This window comes from Prinia subflava, chromosome 3, assembly GCF_021018805.1.
Source record: "Prinia subflava isolate CZ2003 ecotype Zambia chromosome 3, Cam_Psub_1.2, whole genome shotgun sequence".
Classification (NCBI taxonomy): domain Eukaryota; kingdom Metazoa; phylum Chordata; class Aves; order Passeriformes; family Cisticolidae; genus Prinia; species Prinia subflava.
Genome location: NC_086249.1, coordinates 31,509,200 through 31,524,914, shown reverse-complemented (window position 1 = coordinate 31,524,914; position 15,715 = coordinate 31,509,200). Strand labels below are relative to the sequence as shown.

General features: G+C 42.5%; 1 protein-coding gene across 2 annotated transcripts; it reads right to left on the bottom strand.

Annotated features, from left to right (window-relative positions):
- Positions 1 to 2,146: 2,146 nt before the first annotated feature.
- LOC134549108 (inhibitor of apoptosis protein-like) lies at positions 2,147 to 12,298 on the bottom strand. 2 transcript variants are annotated; one of them, XM_063394557.1, is made up of 9 exons: positions 12,150 to 12,298; positions 8,754 to 10,826; positions 8,542 to 8,641; positions 7,259 to 7,337; positions 6,639 to 6,687; positions 5,452 to 5,694; positions 4,044 to 4,298; positions 3,850 to 3,891; positions 2,147 to 3,071 (listed from the first exon to the last, which is right to left on the bottom strand). In XM_063394557.1, the coding sequence occupies exons 2-9, from the start codon at positions 9,625 to 9,627 to the stop codon at positions 2,878 to 2,880; spliced, it is 1,836 nt and encodes a 611-aa protein (XP_063250627.1). In that variant the 5' UTR covers positions 9,628 to 10,826; positions 12,150 to 12,298; the 3' UTR covers positions 2,147 to 2,877. The 2 variants fall into 2 exon arrangements, with proteins under 2 accessions (XP_063250627.1, XP_063250628.1); XM_063394558.1 differs by lacking the exon at positions 12,150 to 12,298 and adding an exon at positions 11,139 to 11,322.
- Between the last annotated feature and the right edge of the window lie 3,417 nt (positions 12,299 to 15,715).

The window sequence follows — 15,715 nt, the reverse complement described above, 5'->3', positions numbered from 1 at the left end:
TCCTCTGGTGTCTTGTGAGGAGTATAGCAAAGGATCAAGTTCTGGAAAGCACGGTACTATGGAGATACTGCACAACCTCTAATTTTCTCAGGAACAAAAAGCAGCAATATAAAGATTTTTCTATCATGCTAATGGGGTTCCTCAGTATTTCCTACATAGCAATTCATTTTGGCATGTAAGAGCAGTGCTCTGGCTGTGGCAGTCTGATCGCTTGTGGGCACTAGAACTATATGATGTCTTCAGTTTGGAGAACACGGGACTTCCTGGTCAGTGCTTAAAAGCAAACAGAAGAGAGAGATGTGCATTCAGTCAAAAAAAGTACTTAAAAACAAAATTCACAAAACTGCTAATTAGAATAAAGCTGCATGGCACTGGCTTCACAAAACATGCAGCTGCTACTTGGGCAGCCTCTGTGTTGCAGTATCTCACACTGGTATCAGAAACCACAACTGCTTCAGGCTAGAGCCATTGCAGATATGGTAAACTTCACTCCAGCACAGAAATTGTGCATTTCCAGCAGCTGGGAGTACAAAGCAGAGCTGTACAGGATGCTGGGGGTCAGAGCTGTGGAAAATGCTTTCAAAGAAGGAAGTGGATGCAGAATGAGGTGTGAGCATAGTCAGCTGGTTCCCAAGTGACAGAAGTCACTTGACCCTCTCCCAATGAAACGCCAGACTGTTATTAGCCATGGTTTAACCTTTTGCCAGGGTTGTTTGCAATGTGCTACAGACAAACCTGACCAGAACTTTCTTGGAATAGTCGTAAGGAGAGCATAAGTGCTCACACACAGCATTATCCATCAGGGCACCCACTCATTATAGCAGGGTGTAGCAGAGTCATAACCTTTGGCCTTCCTGCCAAAACTAGGTCACAAGTTTTATCCACGAGTTTCTAGATCACGTTCTTCCACTTCTCAAAGCAATTCAGGTGCCTAGTGCAGAGAGCTGGTGCTGTTTGAAGAGATATTCAAAACATTCAGTGATGGGCTGACTGGTGTGTTGCAGGTCCTGAAGGAGATACACACAGGCATCACAAATGGCATTAAACACTTTTTAAAGCCCTGTATATCCTCTCATCTGATTTATATGTTGTTAATTGCAGTGTCTGAAAAACTCTCACCCCACACAGTTCTAAATAAGAATGCATTGCACAAAAAGTCTGCCTGCTAGTATATTTTTTCCTATCCTCTTCCCTTGCTCAGACACAAGGTGTACCTGCTAGCAATTCCACACTTGTCAGGTGAGCCTGACCTCCCCAGCTCCCCCTGCGGGTTCATCTTGTAGAAAGTACACTTGGTTCTAATTTTGTTAAATTCTCACCTGGAACAAATTAATGAAATGTCAAGTCCTGAACTTCTTACTTAAGACGTTTTCACAATCTTTGAAAACTTTTCAAGTTGTTACACAAGACAAAAGAGCATTTCAAAACCAGAAAAGTAAAAGCACATTAATCAAAGCTGTTTAAAACTACATCCTAGGTTTGAAACGTTTACATTTTTAGTAACAAAATAAAGGGAAGATAAGTACATGTAGTAAAGTTGGACAAAAGTCTGCATTTGAAGGAATTACAGCAAGACAACCTGTAGGTAAAGAATCTAGGTCTGGACTGAAGATTGTTATCCACACTCAGGCGCTAAGTGTGGGCAACTGTGGACTGAAGATGACTTTAAATGAGAGCCAGACACACTGACTCCACCACTGCAGGACCTGATGCCATGAACCTGGCAGTATTCTTCCAGTGACTGACATGAAATCCTTGTAAACTACCTATGAACACCTCTCTTTGCAGGTACCCACCATGCAAGTCTAAGGATACAAAGCTTAAAAGGGTAATGAGTCACCCAGTAAGGGAATAGGAGCTCCCAAAGTATCAGCTTACAAAACAAAATCCAAGACTTCAGGGGTGCCTGCGAGATCCTATGATTTAACTGCACAATCCCTATAAAGTTCCAAACACAGAAAAGCAGCTTTCACATTAAATCCCTAGCACAGACTGTAGAGCTACCTTCTGTCTCATCTTTAAGTTCATGAGGACCAGGATTTCTGTCATTTGAAAAATCAATTCAGAAGGAAGTATCAGATGCTGTTGGGGTTTTGGGGGGCTACTGTTTATTTTTAAATAAAGAGGAAATCACCAAACAGCCAAGAAGTTTACTTCCCTGTTCAAAAATGAAAGGAAGACAAACAGAATGAAGTTTTATTGTACTTTTACAGGCAAACAATCCCAAACGTTTGTCAGGAAAAGACAGCATTCTAATCACTGCAGTCCACAAAGAGAAGTCAACAATGGCAACAGAGTAAACAAGCCCAAGTTTGAGAAATAGAAATATTTTAATTATCTTCATAAAAACTATTAATAATATACATAACACAAGTATTAGGAAATAAAAAACTTTAAAAGTCCTGCTGTTCCTGCAACAGTTAGCCTCTTTTCTCCTTAAGTCGAGAAGAAAGCCAAAACAGAAGTAGCTGAAGTTAATTAACATTAACTATTAATAACAGCAATCATAGTATATTTCCTCACATCCACATGGAGGAAACTCATGAGAAGAGTTATGCCAAGTTCCATTTTAGGAACTTAACCAAAAACTTACTTGAACAAAAGTGACACTAGTGAGCCTACTTTCCCTACTCAGAAAGGAACGCCACAAAAACCTCATCCTAATACTGAGTTAGTTTTATGAACGGAGAATCTTTGGCACTGAAGGCCTTCTATACATAATCATACATCATGAGGATACACTTTACTATCACAAAACTTCATTAGGTAGTTGATTAATCCTCTTCTATGCCACAATTTTCCATTTTTAAGATACTACTGTCTTAAGCCTAAGCAGCTGGAGGATGGCAGGAACAGACATTTTGCAAATTTCCCTCTTTACGAAAGAAATGTCCGGACTGTACCCTTTATTGTCCCCCTGCAAATAGGGCATTTCCTAAGGGATGGTGCACATTCTTTGCACACCACTAAGTGACCACATGGAATAAATACAATAGAAACTTCTTTGTCCATGCAAACTTTGCATGTTCTTTCCTCTTGTAATCTTCTTAATTGTTCTTCCATAGGTAAACCTGGAAAAAAATACATAATAATAAAAATACATTTATTTAAAGTGTGGCCCCTTTTCACCTTTTATTTCCCTACCTGTATTGACTAAATATAGATGGCAGTAAACATTTTTCAGAGCTCAGAAAGTGGCATGCAAGGAACTAGTCTGTACTTTCCAGTTCTGTGACATGACAGCCCAGGGGTTGGAGGCCAACCAGTGTTTACATTTTAGTAAATGCTGTACTGTTCTTGGTTGGCTGTCAGAAACACAAACAGAGCCTGACTGGTGGAAGTGAGCTATATCCAGGCTTGTATACTTTTCTGCAGTCTATTAACAGATGAAACTGCAGGACCAAAGCAAACTCAATCTCATCTCTGACAAGTTTTTATCTACACAGCTGTTGGTCAAGCTACATCTCAGGGTATCTATAACCCACTCTGGAAAAGCAGAAATGACACCTATTCTAAAATGCTAACCAACTTTTCATTCTCCAGCCTTTACCAAATGCTTGAATGCTTCTGTCAGGATCAAGGCCAGCATGTGCTGCTTGAATTGTTGAGCTCCAGAAAGCTCTACATCCTGTGATGTGCAAAAGCAGGAGCAAGGCACAGCTTAGAGCTGATACACTTACTTGCAAATATGCACATGCACTTAACTTTTGGTTAACTGTTCCAGACCATATTACTAAAACAGAATCAGAGAGGGTAAAGCACCAAACCTATGTCTTAACCAAAGTAATTTTTATGTTAGCTGTTTGTTCTACTATAGTCTTTAAGATAAGAAGGAAGAATTTAAGGTACCTGAAACATCTTCTGTGGGAACATACTTGAGGGTCTTCTCCACTAGAATAAAAGGAAAAAATCCTTATCATTTAACTAATCTATGTTCAAACAGCAAATGTTTGTTTCTTTTTCTTTAGATTGCTGTGAGAGCACTGGTTAGACTTCTATAAAAGGATATCCTTTAAAAACAAAAGGAAACCAGACAGACATACCAAATAAATCTTTGTAGAGCACAGGGTCACAATCTCGTAGACAGTTCTTGAAGATGCTGGCTGCTTCATTTCCTTTCACTAAAATTGTATCTATCAGTTCCCTCGCCTGCAGTGGTATCTGAGTCTTCTGCTTAATAACATCATGCTCAAGTTCTGTTATCACTTTAGCGGATAGTAAACTCCCGAGGATTGGGAGTACACATGTTAAACGCTGGAATAAAGCCATTCGATTCTTCTGGATCAAGTATAAATCATCTGGAATGTAAGGGGGAATTAGATAAGAGAATTAGGAATACACTACTCCAAGTTGCACTTCTCTTTAACAATAATTGATACATTCTTTAAACTACACTTGCAATGTTTGCTTACTACACATCATTAATAAAACTCTCAGCAAGTTTTACTGGTATCCACGTAATGAACAGACTTAAGGAAACCACATACAAGCAGCTTCTAAGCCAAAGCCTCTTCACCAAGGAAACTTCCTGCTCCCATCTCTAGGTTAAATGATCACAGAGGATCTTGTGTCAGCTCCATATTAACAGACTTACACTCTCTGGACTGCAAAGAGAAAACTAACACCAACCCTAACTCATCCACATGGCAGAGATTAACTTCTGTCAGTGCTAGGCTGGAGATAAAAGAAAGCTCTTCTAAGAAGTGAACACAACTGCGTTCAAGAAAACCAGAAGTACAGCACAACCAGACTCTGGAGACTATTTTAATACTCTGCTACAAACAAGAACAAAAAAATTTCCAGTAGGATTAAATGCTGAATCCATCTATGTTTTTTTGACAGAAATGCAACTAGGAAAGAAGCCTCCTTAATTCCATTTATAATTGAGAAGTTTCATTATGCTTCAGACACAAAATCAGAAGGATTTCTACAGGCTTCAAAACTTACATTGCATTGAAGCAACAGGAAGTGTTAAAGATACATCAAATAAACAAATTGCTGACATGCATGGGCTGAGTCAGACAGAAAAGCAGATCTTAGGCAATCTTACAGAATCGGAATTTGCAGAAGTCTATGGCTCCCTCTAGGAGGTGGATATGGTGATTTACTGATTTTCAAGCAGCTTAAAGAGCAGGCAAATTTGGATGAAAATTAGTAGAGTGCACCCAGTGTTTCATTCACAGCAATATAAAGGCACACAAACTTTAAAAAAAATTGCTTTAGAAAGAAGAGATGATTCTGAACCTTGGCCTCTGCTATGAACCATTGTCCTAAAAGGGAATGAAACAATCCTCAGACTGCTAGTTCCATACAGATATCCCAACAATGCTTTTAGAGAAGCTGATCCTAACAGCAACTAAACTAAATCCCTTAGTGCATAAAAGCAAATATAAAAGCTACACATATTACTAACTGCTTCAGATTTCACTTTTATTTATGCCTGATGCCTACCTGACGCCACTTCTTCCAACTGCTTTTCTTTCTCTTCTTCCATCTTCTCATCTTCAGCCGTGAGCAGATCAGACACAAGCTCATTAACAGTATTGTAGTTTTCTCCACTGGCCAAAATTTTACTTTGCACTGTTTGCTTTATTAGCCTTCTGCTGAATCCCATCTCCAAGGCAGCCATAACCACAGGCGTGTTCATCATGATTGCATCTTCTGAACGGCTCTCTCCAGGTTCAAAACGAATAACTAATCAAAAAGGGAAATCCTCGTGTATAATATAAAGAATAAAACACCCATACATACAACTCCAGAAGTCAGACACAACATTACCTACACACATGAACACTAAGCAGTAAAAAGTTTCAACTTTTTAAAGAGAATTTTTGTAAAATAGTTTTAAAAATGGAAGCTGGTCACTCAGTCATGGATTGAATCCAAGATAAACATCAACCCATGTCAGGCCTTTGTTAAAACCTAGGTTAATCCAGAGAAACCACTGAGAATTCCATTGTGTTCTAGCAGCTTTTTTTATACTCCATTATTTCTAACTTCAGCCATGAAAAATGCCTGGGGGGGGGCAGGGGTGGGGGAGGGAAGTCAGAGTTTAAAGCACAAACAATTGCTCTATTCCAGCTCTTGATCAGTAATTTGCATTCAATTTACTAAACACCAGACACATGGGACTCTGACTCATTGTCCTCAGTCAGCAGGGACTAGGACAGCATAAACTCCCAGAGAGGGAGTCGGTTTTTCCACCATAACTAGAGTCCAGCTAGAAAGACTTCACTGTACCAGCCTGGCCTGCCTTCTTCCTTAGCTGCTGCTGCTCAGCTCAGAGTATTTACCTAGTTACATGCCTAGAGATGGAATTGCCTAAGTGCATAGTCATGACACCCTCTAGCAACTGTCCCACCAAGTTCAACACTCATTTTACTTAAACCAACCCTGAAACAAAAAAACCCCAGTGTACCCACCCAAAAATTTCAATATGAGCTGCTAGCATGAAACTAAAGAAAATAAAAAACAAGATCTCTTAGAGGTGTTGCCTTGGAGTTTGTCAACACAACATCAAAATGATTAAACTTTTAGGAAACAAATCTAGGAATTGGCTATCCAAAGCTAACTTGCTTAGCAATCATTAAGTTTGCAAAATGCTGAGGAAGTTTAAAAACATGCTTTAATATACATACTTGGAGGATCAAGGTTTTCATCTACAGGCGGATCAGAGGTTGACAAGAGCTGTAGAACACAAGAGAACTATGTCAGTATTGAAGTATTGCTCTTCCCTCTATGTACCTTTCTAACATATTGTTCATCACCAATCCTACTAAGCTTTCTACCCAATGAAGATTTCACCTGCAGTTACACAAGTCTACAAATTTGTGCAAGTGTACAATCAACAGAAAGCTGGTGCTGACCACTTCCATGAAGAGAAGTCTGGGTACTCTTGATGTAAGAATTGCAAATAGAAATAATTCATGTTGTCCATGATTGATTTCTGAAATAATAACTGATCTGCACTATTCAATGTATAACCAGAATTTCCCTCTGCTAACATAAAGGAGATCACTGCTTCATAGGACTCTCCATAAGTAATCTTATGATAAGATTAAAAGTTTAACTTTACTAGTCCAAGACTAGCCACGGTTCAGCACTAGTTTCTTTTATGTGCTCATGAAGAGCATCTATGGTGTCTGAAACCCAGAAGAAACATACACAGAAATGAGGCAGAAGAAAAGACTGAACTCAGAAAAAGAACAAGCACTGATCAACAAGGGAAGACCAAAGTTACAGGACAGTAAAAGTTTACCTGCTCAAGGAGATGGGGGAATCTGGCCTGAATTTGACTTACAAACTCTCTTCCTTTTACACGAAGCAGATACTCACACCTGAAACATTGACAAAAGTGCATCAAATCATAACTTTCTACTTGCCAAAGGAAAAAAAAAAAAACCACCCACCACAGTAGAATGAAAAAGTTTAAACCCAGTGTAAGTTAAATACATTTCTCTTCCTTCAGAAGAGAAAGAATACTCTTAATTGGAAGCCTGGTGCAGCCTAGTGTCTGGTGACACTTAAGATCAAGCTTTTCCATGACATCCAGCTATCAGTAGGCATATGTATATGAATGCAGCTTTACATTCTCCTACCACTTGTAATCAAAATGGCATGTCATAAGAAATGATACTGTGTCAGAATAACTACAAAGTGCACAATAAACTGTTTCTATCTTGCATCTCACCATTCTTATCTCGTACTCAAATCATTCAAAAGAAAGAATTTAATAAAATATAGCACCATTATCAAAGCCTGCTTCACTAACACAGGTTTATCTCTTACGTACATTTACTGACAGGCTTAACACAGCAAGAAGCTACAGTGACATTTAACCCTACATACATTATATAGTCCAGCAGTAGCTGATAAATTGCCTGTGAAAGCCTAGCTGGAGATCTATAATTAGAAGAATTATTATTAGCTTTCCTGAAATCACGTGCAGCTACTTCTGTAATGGAGGTGGTGATTTCCACGGTCATAGATAGCAATTAGGTATGAAATTGCCATTTAATTATAGGTGACATTAAAAAGTTCTGTCCTTTTTCCAGTAGACATACTGAAGAGCCACTGAAACCTTCTTCATAAGCTCTTCCACATGTAGGAAACTAAACCACACAAGCAGAAAAACTCGTTCAAAAGCATTCAGCATGGGCAGAAAACCAGAAGCAATGAGTTAAACATTCCTTCTACTTCATTTCTCAGTAGCCTTTGCTCCCCTTGGTCAGCTTACTGACTGCTTCTCTTACAGAGAAAAGTATGCTCATTAACAATGCAGTCTCACTGTTAGTGATCTGGGGATGCACACTTTTCATAATGAAGGGGAAAGCATTATATGCCATGGTTCAAGAAGAAATGTTTTAATTACACCCACCTACACACTTCAGAGCTTTTAGACATACATGCAATACATCCGAATGAAAGAGTGAATCTGTACATCAAATAAAGTTAAATAAAACTATTAAGTGCAGTACATATCTGCCAAAATTAGAACATTTAAGACTATGAACCAACTGTGATAAAGATTTTGCAGGTTACCTTGGAAACCACTTTGCATGCTCAATCCATGGATCATCTCCAGATTCCCAGCACCTTAGCCCACCATCACAGCAAAAACACTTCACATCATCATTGCGACCTTAAAAAAAGAAACCCAAGGCAAAATATCTAGCAAACATCGACACAACTTACTTGAAAGTAAATGCTGACATAGCAGTATGAATAAAACCGGAGAAGTCTGGGTTTCTTACCTACGTAGTAAAAGCCAGCATCTGCAAGCTGTTCAGGCTGAACTGGAATTCTGGTTGGCCAATTTATGAATGTTTTAACCCGTGCTTCATGCGTTTGCATGCTCACATTTGAAACATTGAAACTCTGCTGGTCTCGGATAAGGTTTTCCACAAAAGGGCAGTTGGGGTAGTGTCTCCGATGCTCTGACACAGCATTATCTTTTGGTTCCCAATTACACAGCTGACCACCACAGGTGAAACAAGCAACTTTGTCTGCTGTCCCCAAGTAATAAAGTCCAGCCTTTGCCAGATCGGTGGGTGACAGAAACGTCAGTGGCCACGACTGAAAGGTGCGTAGCCTAGCATCTTCTGTCCTCATAGAAGGATTGTGAAGCTTAGGGCTCAAGAATGGAAGGTCTTCAGCTGCCCTAGTAGTTACTGGGTCTTGAGGAAAACTGGAAAATGAGCCACTGAAATATCCAACCTGTTCTAAACTTGGAGAAAGTGCTAGGGAATGTAGAGACGGTGAGAGACTGTTTGCAACTGAGGGTGAAAAGGCAGAACGAGACGACAGTCCGAGGTTGTTAACTGAAAGCATTCTTTGAACAAAACTGCAGCTAGGATACAGCTGCTTATGTTTTTCCATAGCATTATCTCCTGGCTGCCAGTTATCCAACGTTAAGCCACAACTGAAGCACTTTACTTTATCTTGCACGCCCGTGTAATAAAACCCAGCCCGGGCAAGGCTCCGCTCTGACACCGGCGCGTTCATGGGGAAAGTCGAGAACGTCGACATTCTGTAGAGTTCACAGGACAGGTCATACTTCAGTTCATCACACAGAGCAGTCTGCCTCATGATGCTGGCCAAGAAAGGACTATCTTCCACTATGTTCATAATGGACTGTTTTGGGAAAATTGGGACAAGTCTTCCTCTGGGAGGTAGTTGTGTGCATTAAAGGCAATTTGGAACAACCCCTGCCTGTACAAAAGCAATAAATACTTTAAAATGTAACTTCAAATGTGCATATGAGCAGAACTGACCTGATGATTTGACAGCCTTTAAACATTTGGGAAGTTCTTGTACCTTAGTTTAGCAACTGCTTTCACCACAAAAGCTTTTCCATCTCATTTTAACAATTGAAGAAAGCATGTTGTAAAGCAATTTCCATTGAATCATATAAACATCACATGCTTTACTTGTTCGGTATATCTGGGAGAGCAGTAACAATTTGTCAGGCTTGTGGAGGTGGGGTCAAAAGAGGAAAAACCTCAAATGGGTTTATCAAAATCCTTTGTCAATAAAGAAACTAAATTGGGAGGCAACTAAAACAACATTGTTCTTATCCAGAACATATGTTAAGTTATTTAAGGACAAGATTTCACCCTAGACAGCTGATAAATATGTAGCTTATACACACACAAAGATTTTAGTTTGTAAAATCTCACTAGGAGGCTGAAAAGAAGGGTTTATCAAGTTCAAAGGGCACACAAAAAAAAACAGAGACCCTTAATTGATGTTACTAAACTTATCTTGTATATTTGCTACTACTGGACTCCAAAAAAACACCTCTCAGGTTCTGCATATTGTTGTAACAAGTTGTTAAGAAGTTAGTTTATACTCAACTTCACATGTAGAGAATATTCAGCTATTAGAGAAACAAATCCTATACACTGTCTCAGACAAGGATGAATTCTCTTTATTCACAAACCTGGGACAGCCCCAGGCTTGTCTACAAGTCAGCACCAAATTAACAGAGCACTTCAGTTTTAACCTGGTGCCTTAGTTACAAATACAGAGTTACCAAATTTAACATAAATTAATTGCCTTGTGTTGAGACATTCTGATGCTTTATACTGTTGAATCAAGTTTTTTCTGTATGCCATGTTTATGGCACACAGAAGCAAACAGAACTCTCAGATTTAAAAAAAAATAATTTGATTATCTTCCTTATTTCTGCACAGAACTACCTCCCAGAGGTAAGACTGAAGTCCCTTCTAAGGTGCCTACGCCTCCATGTTGGTACTGACTGTCCTCAACAAGAAACTGAAAATATCTGTAGTTTCAATCATTCAATTTTTGTGGCAGAACAAAACCTGTAAAGAAGAAAATGATAGCTTTAAAATACACAAGATGTGGTGCATGCAATGTCTATGCAAACAGCAATTAAACGAACTGAAACAACATAAGCTTTTTGCAATTATAATGTTAAGGGTTGGAAGAGACCTTAAAGGTCATCTATCCCAACCCCCTTGCCATAGGCAGGGACACCTTCCAGTAGAGCAGGCTGCTCAGAACCACATCCAACCTGGCCAGGAACACTGCCACCATTAGGGCGTCCACAACCTCTCTGGGCAACCTGTTCCAGTGTCTCACCACCCTCGCAGTAACAAATTCATTCCTAATACCTAACAACAATTTCCTCTCTTCCAGTTTGTGCCCATTACTGCTTGTCCAGTCACTACAGTTCCTGATGAGGAGTCCCTCTGGCTTCCCGGCAGATCCCCTTCAGACACTGGCAGGTTGCTATGAGGGCTCCATGCAGCCTTCTCTTCTCCAGGCCGAACAGCCCCAAGTTCTTCTGCCTAAAGTCAGCCAGAATGTTTCAGGGAGTCAACTTCACATGCTGTGATATGGAGTGGATTTCGCACACTTCATTTCCTTGTCATTGACGCATATGCAAAACTGTTTAACCCACAAGCAGAAATTTTTGGCAAGCAGATTAATCAGGCTACTTAATCACAAGCTGTATAACTAAAGGTAAGATCCTGTACTAAAGAAATTGCATCCATTTAAATTGGCTTGAGCTTGCAAATTCCCAAACAACGAAGACAGTTTTATAACACTGACTTAAAGAGTAGTGGATTTTCTTATTTAGGTAAATCCAACTATATTTGAAGCAAGGACAGCGGCAAAACGGAACTTCCCCAAAATCTGAGGTAAGGGCAAACGCAAAGTTCAAAGGGTTTTTATATACGTAGCTGTGAATAAATATAAAATTATGTAACTAGTAGTCTGGTCTGGAGGATCGGTTTTTTAAAGTTTTTCCAGGAAAGACTCGGTCACGATGACACAGCACTATAGAAACAGCCCCCTGCGCTAAGGCACCAGACCCCGAGCACCAGAGCCCGCACGGCGGGGCCTGAGCGCGGCCCCGGGCAGCGACAGCCGCACGTTCCACGCCCGCCCGCGGCTCCCCCGGCCTCGCTCTCCGCCCCCCCTCCTCCCGCGGCTCCCAGCCCCACTCCCCGAGCGAGTTCCAGCGGGGCAGCCGCGCTGCCCTCCAGCGCCGGGGGCCACAGCCCCGGCCGGCGCCGCCAGACCCGCACGGGCACAGGGCACAGGCGCCCCGCGCCCCCGACGGCCGCGCCCTCCCGCCAGGGCCCGCCCGGCCCTACCCGCAGCACCCCCGTACTCACGGCCGCCGCGCAGGGCCCCGCGACGGCCCCCAGCAAGGCCCTCCCTATATGCCCGGCAGGGCGGGGGGGAGAGGAAGCCCCGCCGGCACCGCCCCGCCTCGGCAACTCCGGCTGGGCTCGGCCGGAGCTCCGGCGGGCGCCGGGCGCAGCCCCGCCCTTTGCCCGGGCCCTCCAGCGCCCTCTGACGGGGACGGGAAGGGCTGGGCGGGCCCGGCCCTCGGCACCGGGGCTGTCCGGCGGACACTCCGCCTCCTCTGGCGCGGCGCTGCGGGGGAGGACGGCTCTGCCGTCTGCGGGGATCTTGGGTGCTTTCCTTGCCCTTTGCCTGGGCGGGGAAAACCCCAGTGGGCCTCACGGGCGGGGATTTCCAGCCCGCGGCCCGGGGCTGGCGAGCAGCCGGGAAGGGGAGCGGCCGGAGGGGCGGCGCCGCTGGGGCGGGCTGGGCCCGCGGACCCCGCTGCGGCCGTGCCGGGGCCCCGGGCCCGGCGGTGCCGGCACCGCGCTCCCACGGCTCGGGGAGCCGGGCTCCCGCAAACCCTGGGCTTCACCCTTGCCCCCTGACACCGGCGTAAAACACAGTTCCTCGGCCGCATTGCCTAATATAGGCAGCTCTGCTGCCCGCAAGAGGGGAAGCATCATGAGCCGTGAAAGACTTTGTCACTTGAAAGCACTGGGGAAGAACAAGAGGAAGACAAAATAAGATCGTAAATTTCCACTGGAGCGGTTTAAGGCGGTCTCTCTGCATATCGAAATCTGAAAAACTTCCACAGCACCTACCAGAGCACTGACCAAAAGCACAAAATGTCCCAGCACATGGTCTGGCATTTCCTATGAACAAACAGCAGATAAGGGATTTTAAAAAGCCCCGTTTTGTGATGACAGATTAGTAGCAGGGTGTTTACACAACTGAGAACTGGAGAGTAAAAAGAAGGAAGTGTAACAGCATTATGACACTAGTGGGTAATTTTCTTTACTGGAGTTCCAGTAAGATGAATTTGCAAGAGACTCATTCATATATTTTCTAAAATTCTTTCAAATTTCCTGCCATATGTGATGACACTTATCATATATAACAATACTGTCAAATTTGAACTGCGATGGTTGTGTCTAGTACAGCACAGCTTCTACTGTAACACTACTTAACATCATTCAATGATAGAGAAACATTTGCTTTGCAGCAGCTGCAGGAAAAAAAAAAGAAAGTTAAAAGCTTCCTTTTAAAGTTTAAAATGGTTGTCAGATCCCTGATACATTGTTTTAAGGAAGCTGCTGACAAGGGGAAGAGAAGGTTCAAAAAGGGAGCGAGATCTTCAAATACCTTATATGTGCTGAGGTGTGGTTTTGTTTCACATAAGGAACTGTTCAATGTCACACAAGGAACTGAGCTCCGTATTTATATGTGGCTTTAATTGCAAGTGCTTAAAGATTTACTTTGAGTGGTTATCCCCTCTTTCGGAACTTCAAGCAGGACTCCCCAGATGAAGTTATACTGATCTATTATAGATTCTTGACGTTTTACTGTACATTCTCTCAAAACTAGTTCCTCCTTAACTCTCCTCCCTCCCCCCTCCCTCCCTTGTGCCACTCCCAGCCATTATCTGCCCTTGCCCCCTGTACCCTTGGCCTCCTGCTAATCTGGCAATATAAACTGCTATTTCCGCCCCTCCCAGGCCTCAAGTAGAGCAATTTCAGGTTCCCCCTTTGTGCTTGACAGCCCCACGTCGCAATGGAGGAAGGGAGGGAGAGAAAATAAAAAGCAGGCTAAAATGCTTGCGATGGGAGAAAAAGAGGTGTAGCTGCCCCGAGCTGTCAGGCACTTTCTGCTTGCTTTGCCTCGTTCAGTATAGTAGCAGCCCCCCATTCCCAGTAATTTCTTCCCTTTTCAGAGAAAAAGAGGTAAGAGGGAACTTTCCCCACTTAGCTGCAATGATGTATTGTCCTTTACCCAAAGGACATGAAGTAAGAACGTAACGAAAGGGTCCTTCTTAGGACTGAGATTCCTGAGGAACAGTGCATTACCATTAGCATTCCGTGTTCAGCCTGGGGTCAGGGTAACCCTCCAGAGGTAGAGGACAGCAGTGGTGCTTAAGCCCTACCCGAACCAAATACGTGCTTTGGCTTTGGTTCTAGGCTGTAGCATATCACTAGGACTGTTCCTTATTCCAGCCCTTTCACCAACCGCAGCAACCTTCCAAGATCACAGTCTTGACCTAAAAACCAGTGAGTTGGTGCATGAAACAAAGCCCTCTGCTTTGCAGACTCTTAGCACTAGAGATGGGGGAGAGAAGGCAGCATTCAGGTAAAGCTGTCCTCAACCAAAGGAAACCGCAGAGGTCAAAGTGCTAATAAAAGTGCCATTTCCACTTTACCAGGGTTTTTGAAAATAAACCTCATGGTAGTGTTGACTGAAATAGCAAAGATGAGAGAGCAAATTTCTGGAGGTGGGAGGCATGACCTGGCAGCATGAGTGCATTATCACACCAAGTAGCACAGCCAGCCCTTGAAGTACCAGACAGGAGTCCAGAAGTCTTCTCTGAAAGTCCTGCTGAATGTCAGTCTCCCCATGCCATCTTCCTTCTCTGATGTGTTCTTCAGTTTACCATCTTCCACAACATTAAAGCACCTGGCTTTAATGGTGCCTCTGTAACACATCTGTAAGCATCTGTGAAGAGGAGAGATGGAGAAAACACACATTGTTATTTGCCTTTCCATTGCTACTGACTCCTGCATCCACTCTCCCACAAATCTAAATCCCCCTGTAAAACCTGTATTAAAAAAATAAAACCCGTTATCACTGGGTAGTGCCCACATTTGTCAGCTTTCCAAAGGTATCAAATGCCTCCATGGAACGTGACCTGCTTATCCTGAGCTCTGTAGTGTTGGCTTCACTGCAGGCATCAACCCCCATTCCAGCAGTAAGGAGTAGGTTTTGTCTTATCAACTGACCTAACATGGTGATTAGGGTTCCACAAAAAAACTTTGGAAGGAATTTCTCAACTCCTTCAGGACGTAAGGGGAAGATAATGATGAGAGAAATAAGAAAAAAAATATATATTATGGAAAACTTTGGGAAAGCCAACTTGAGGCAAAAAATACCAGCTGTAGATAGATTGCATTATCTATTCAATTTACAAATGAAGCCGAGTCCCAGAGCAGAATAGTTCTGACATCCTGTAAACATGAGATCAGATAAACTATGTTATGATAATCTATGTGGGTGCAACTGCCCACTTCGTTTTGACTAAACAGAGCAACTTTTGTTTTTTAATTTTTTTTAAACTTTAGTCACGGGTTTCTTTGCCTTTGCCCAGGGGGAAGGGAATTGAAGTTTCTCTTCAAAACCTCTCTTCATCGGGAAAGGCCTGATGAGCTTAACATCCACAGATTTGGAGAAGCCAGAAGAGGCGCAGGAGATAAGAGAACATTAAGGAACATTACCCTCTTGTGTAGCTGGAGATACCTGGTCTGGGAAGAGATTGATAAGAGAACCAAAGAATGAGGACCAGATTAGCATCAAAGGCAAAGGGATCAGTAACCAATAGGAGATTGAATAATAAGAGTTGTGT

Bases quoted from the DNA above. Each gene is read 5' to 3' on its own strand.
- LOC134549108 (XM_063394557.1), bottom strand. From the start codon at position 9,627: ATGAACATAGTGGAAGATAGTCCTTTCTTGGCCAGCATCATGAGGCAG. The intron at 7,338-8,541 runs GTAACCTGCAAA...TCAATGTTTCAG, and splicing joins CATGCAAAGTGGTTTCCAAG to GTGTGAGTATCTGCTTCGTG. The intron at 4,299-5,451 runs GTAGGCATCAGG...CTTACATTCCAG, and splicing joins GTTGGAAGAAGTGGCGTCAG to ATGATTTATACTTGATCCAG.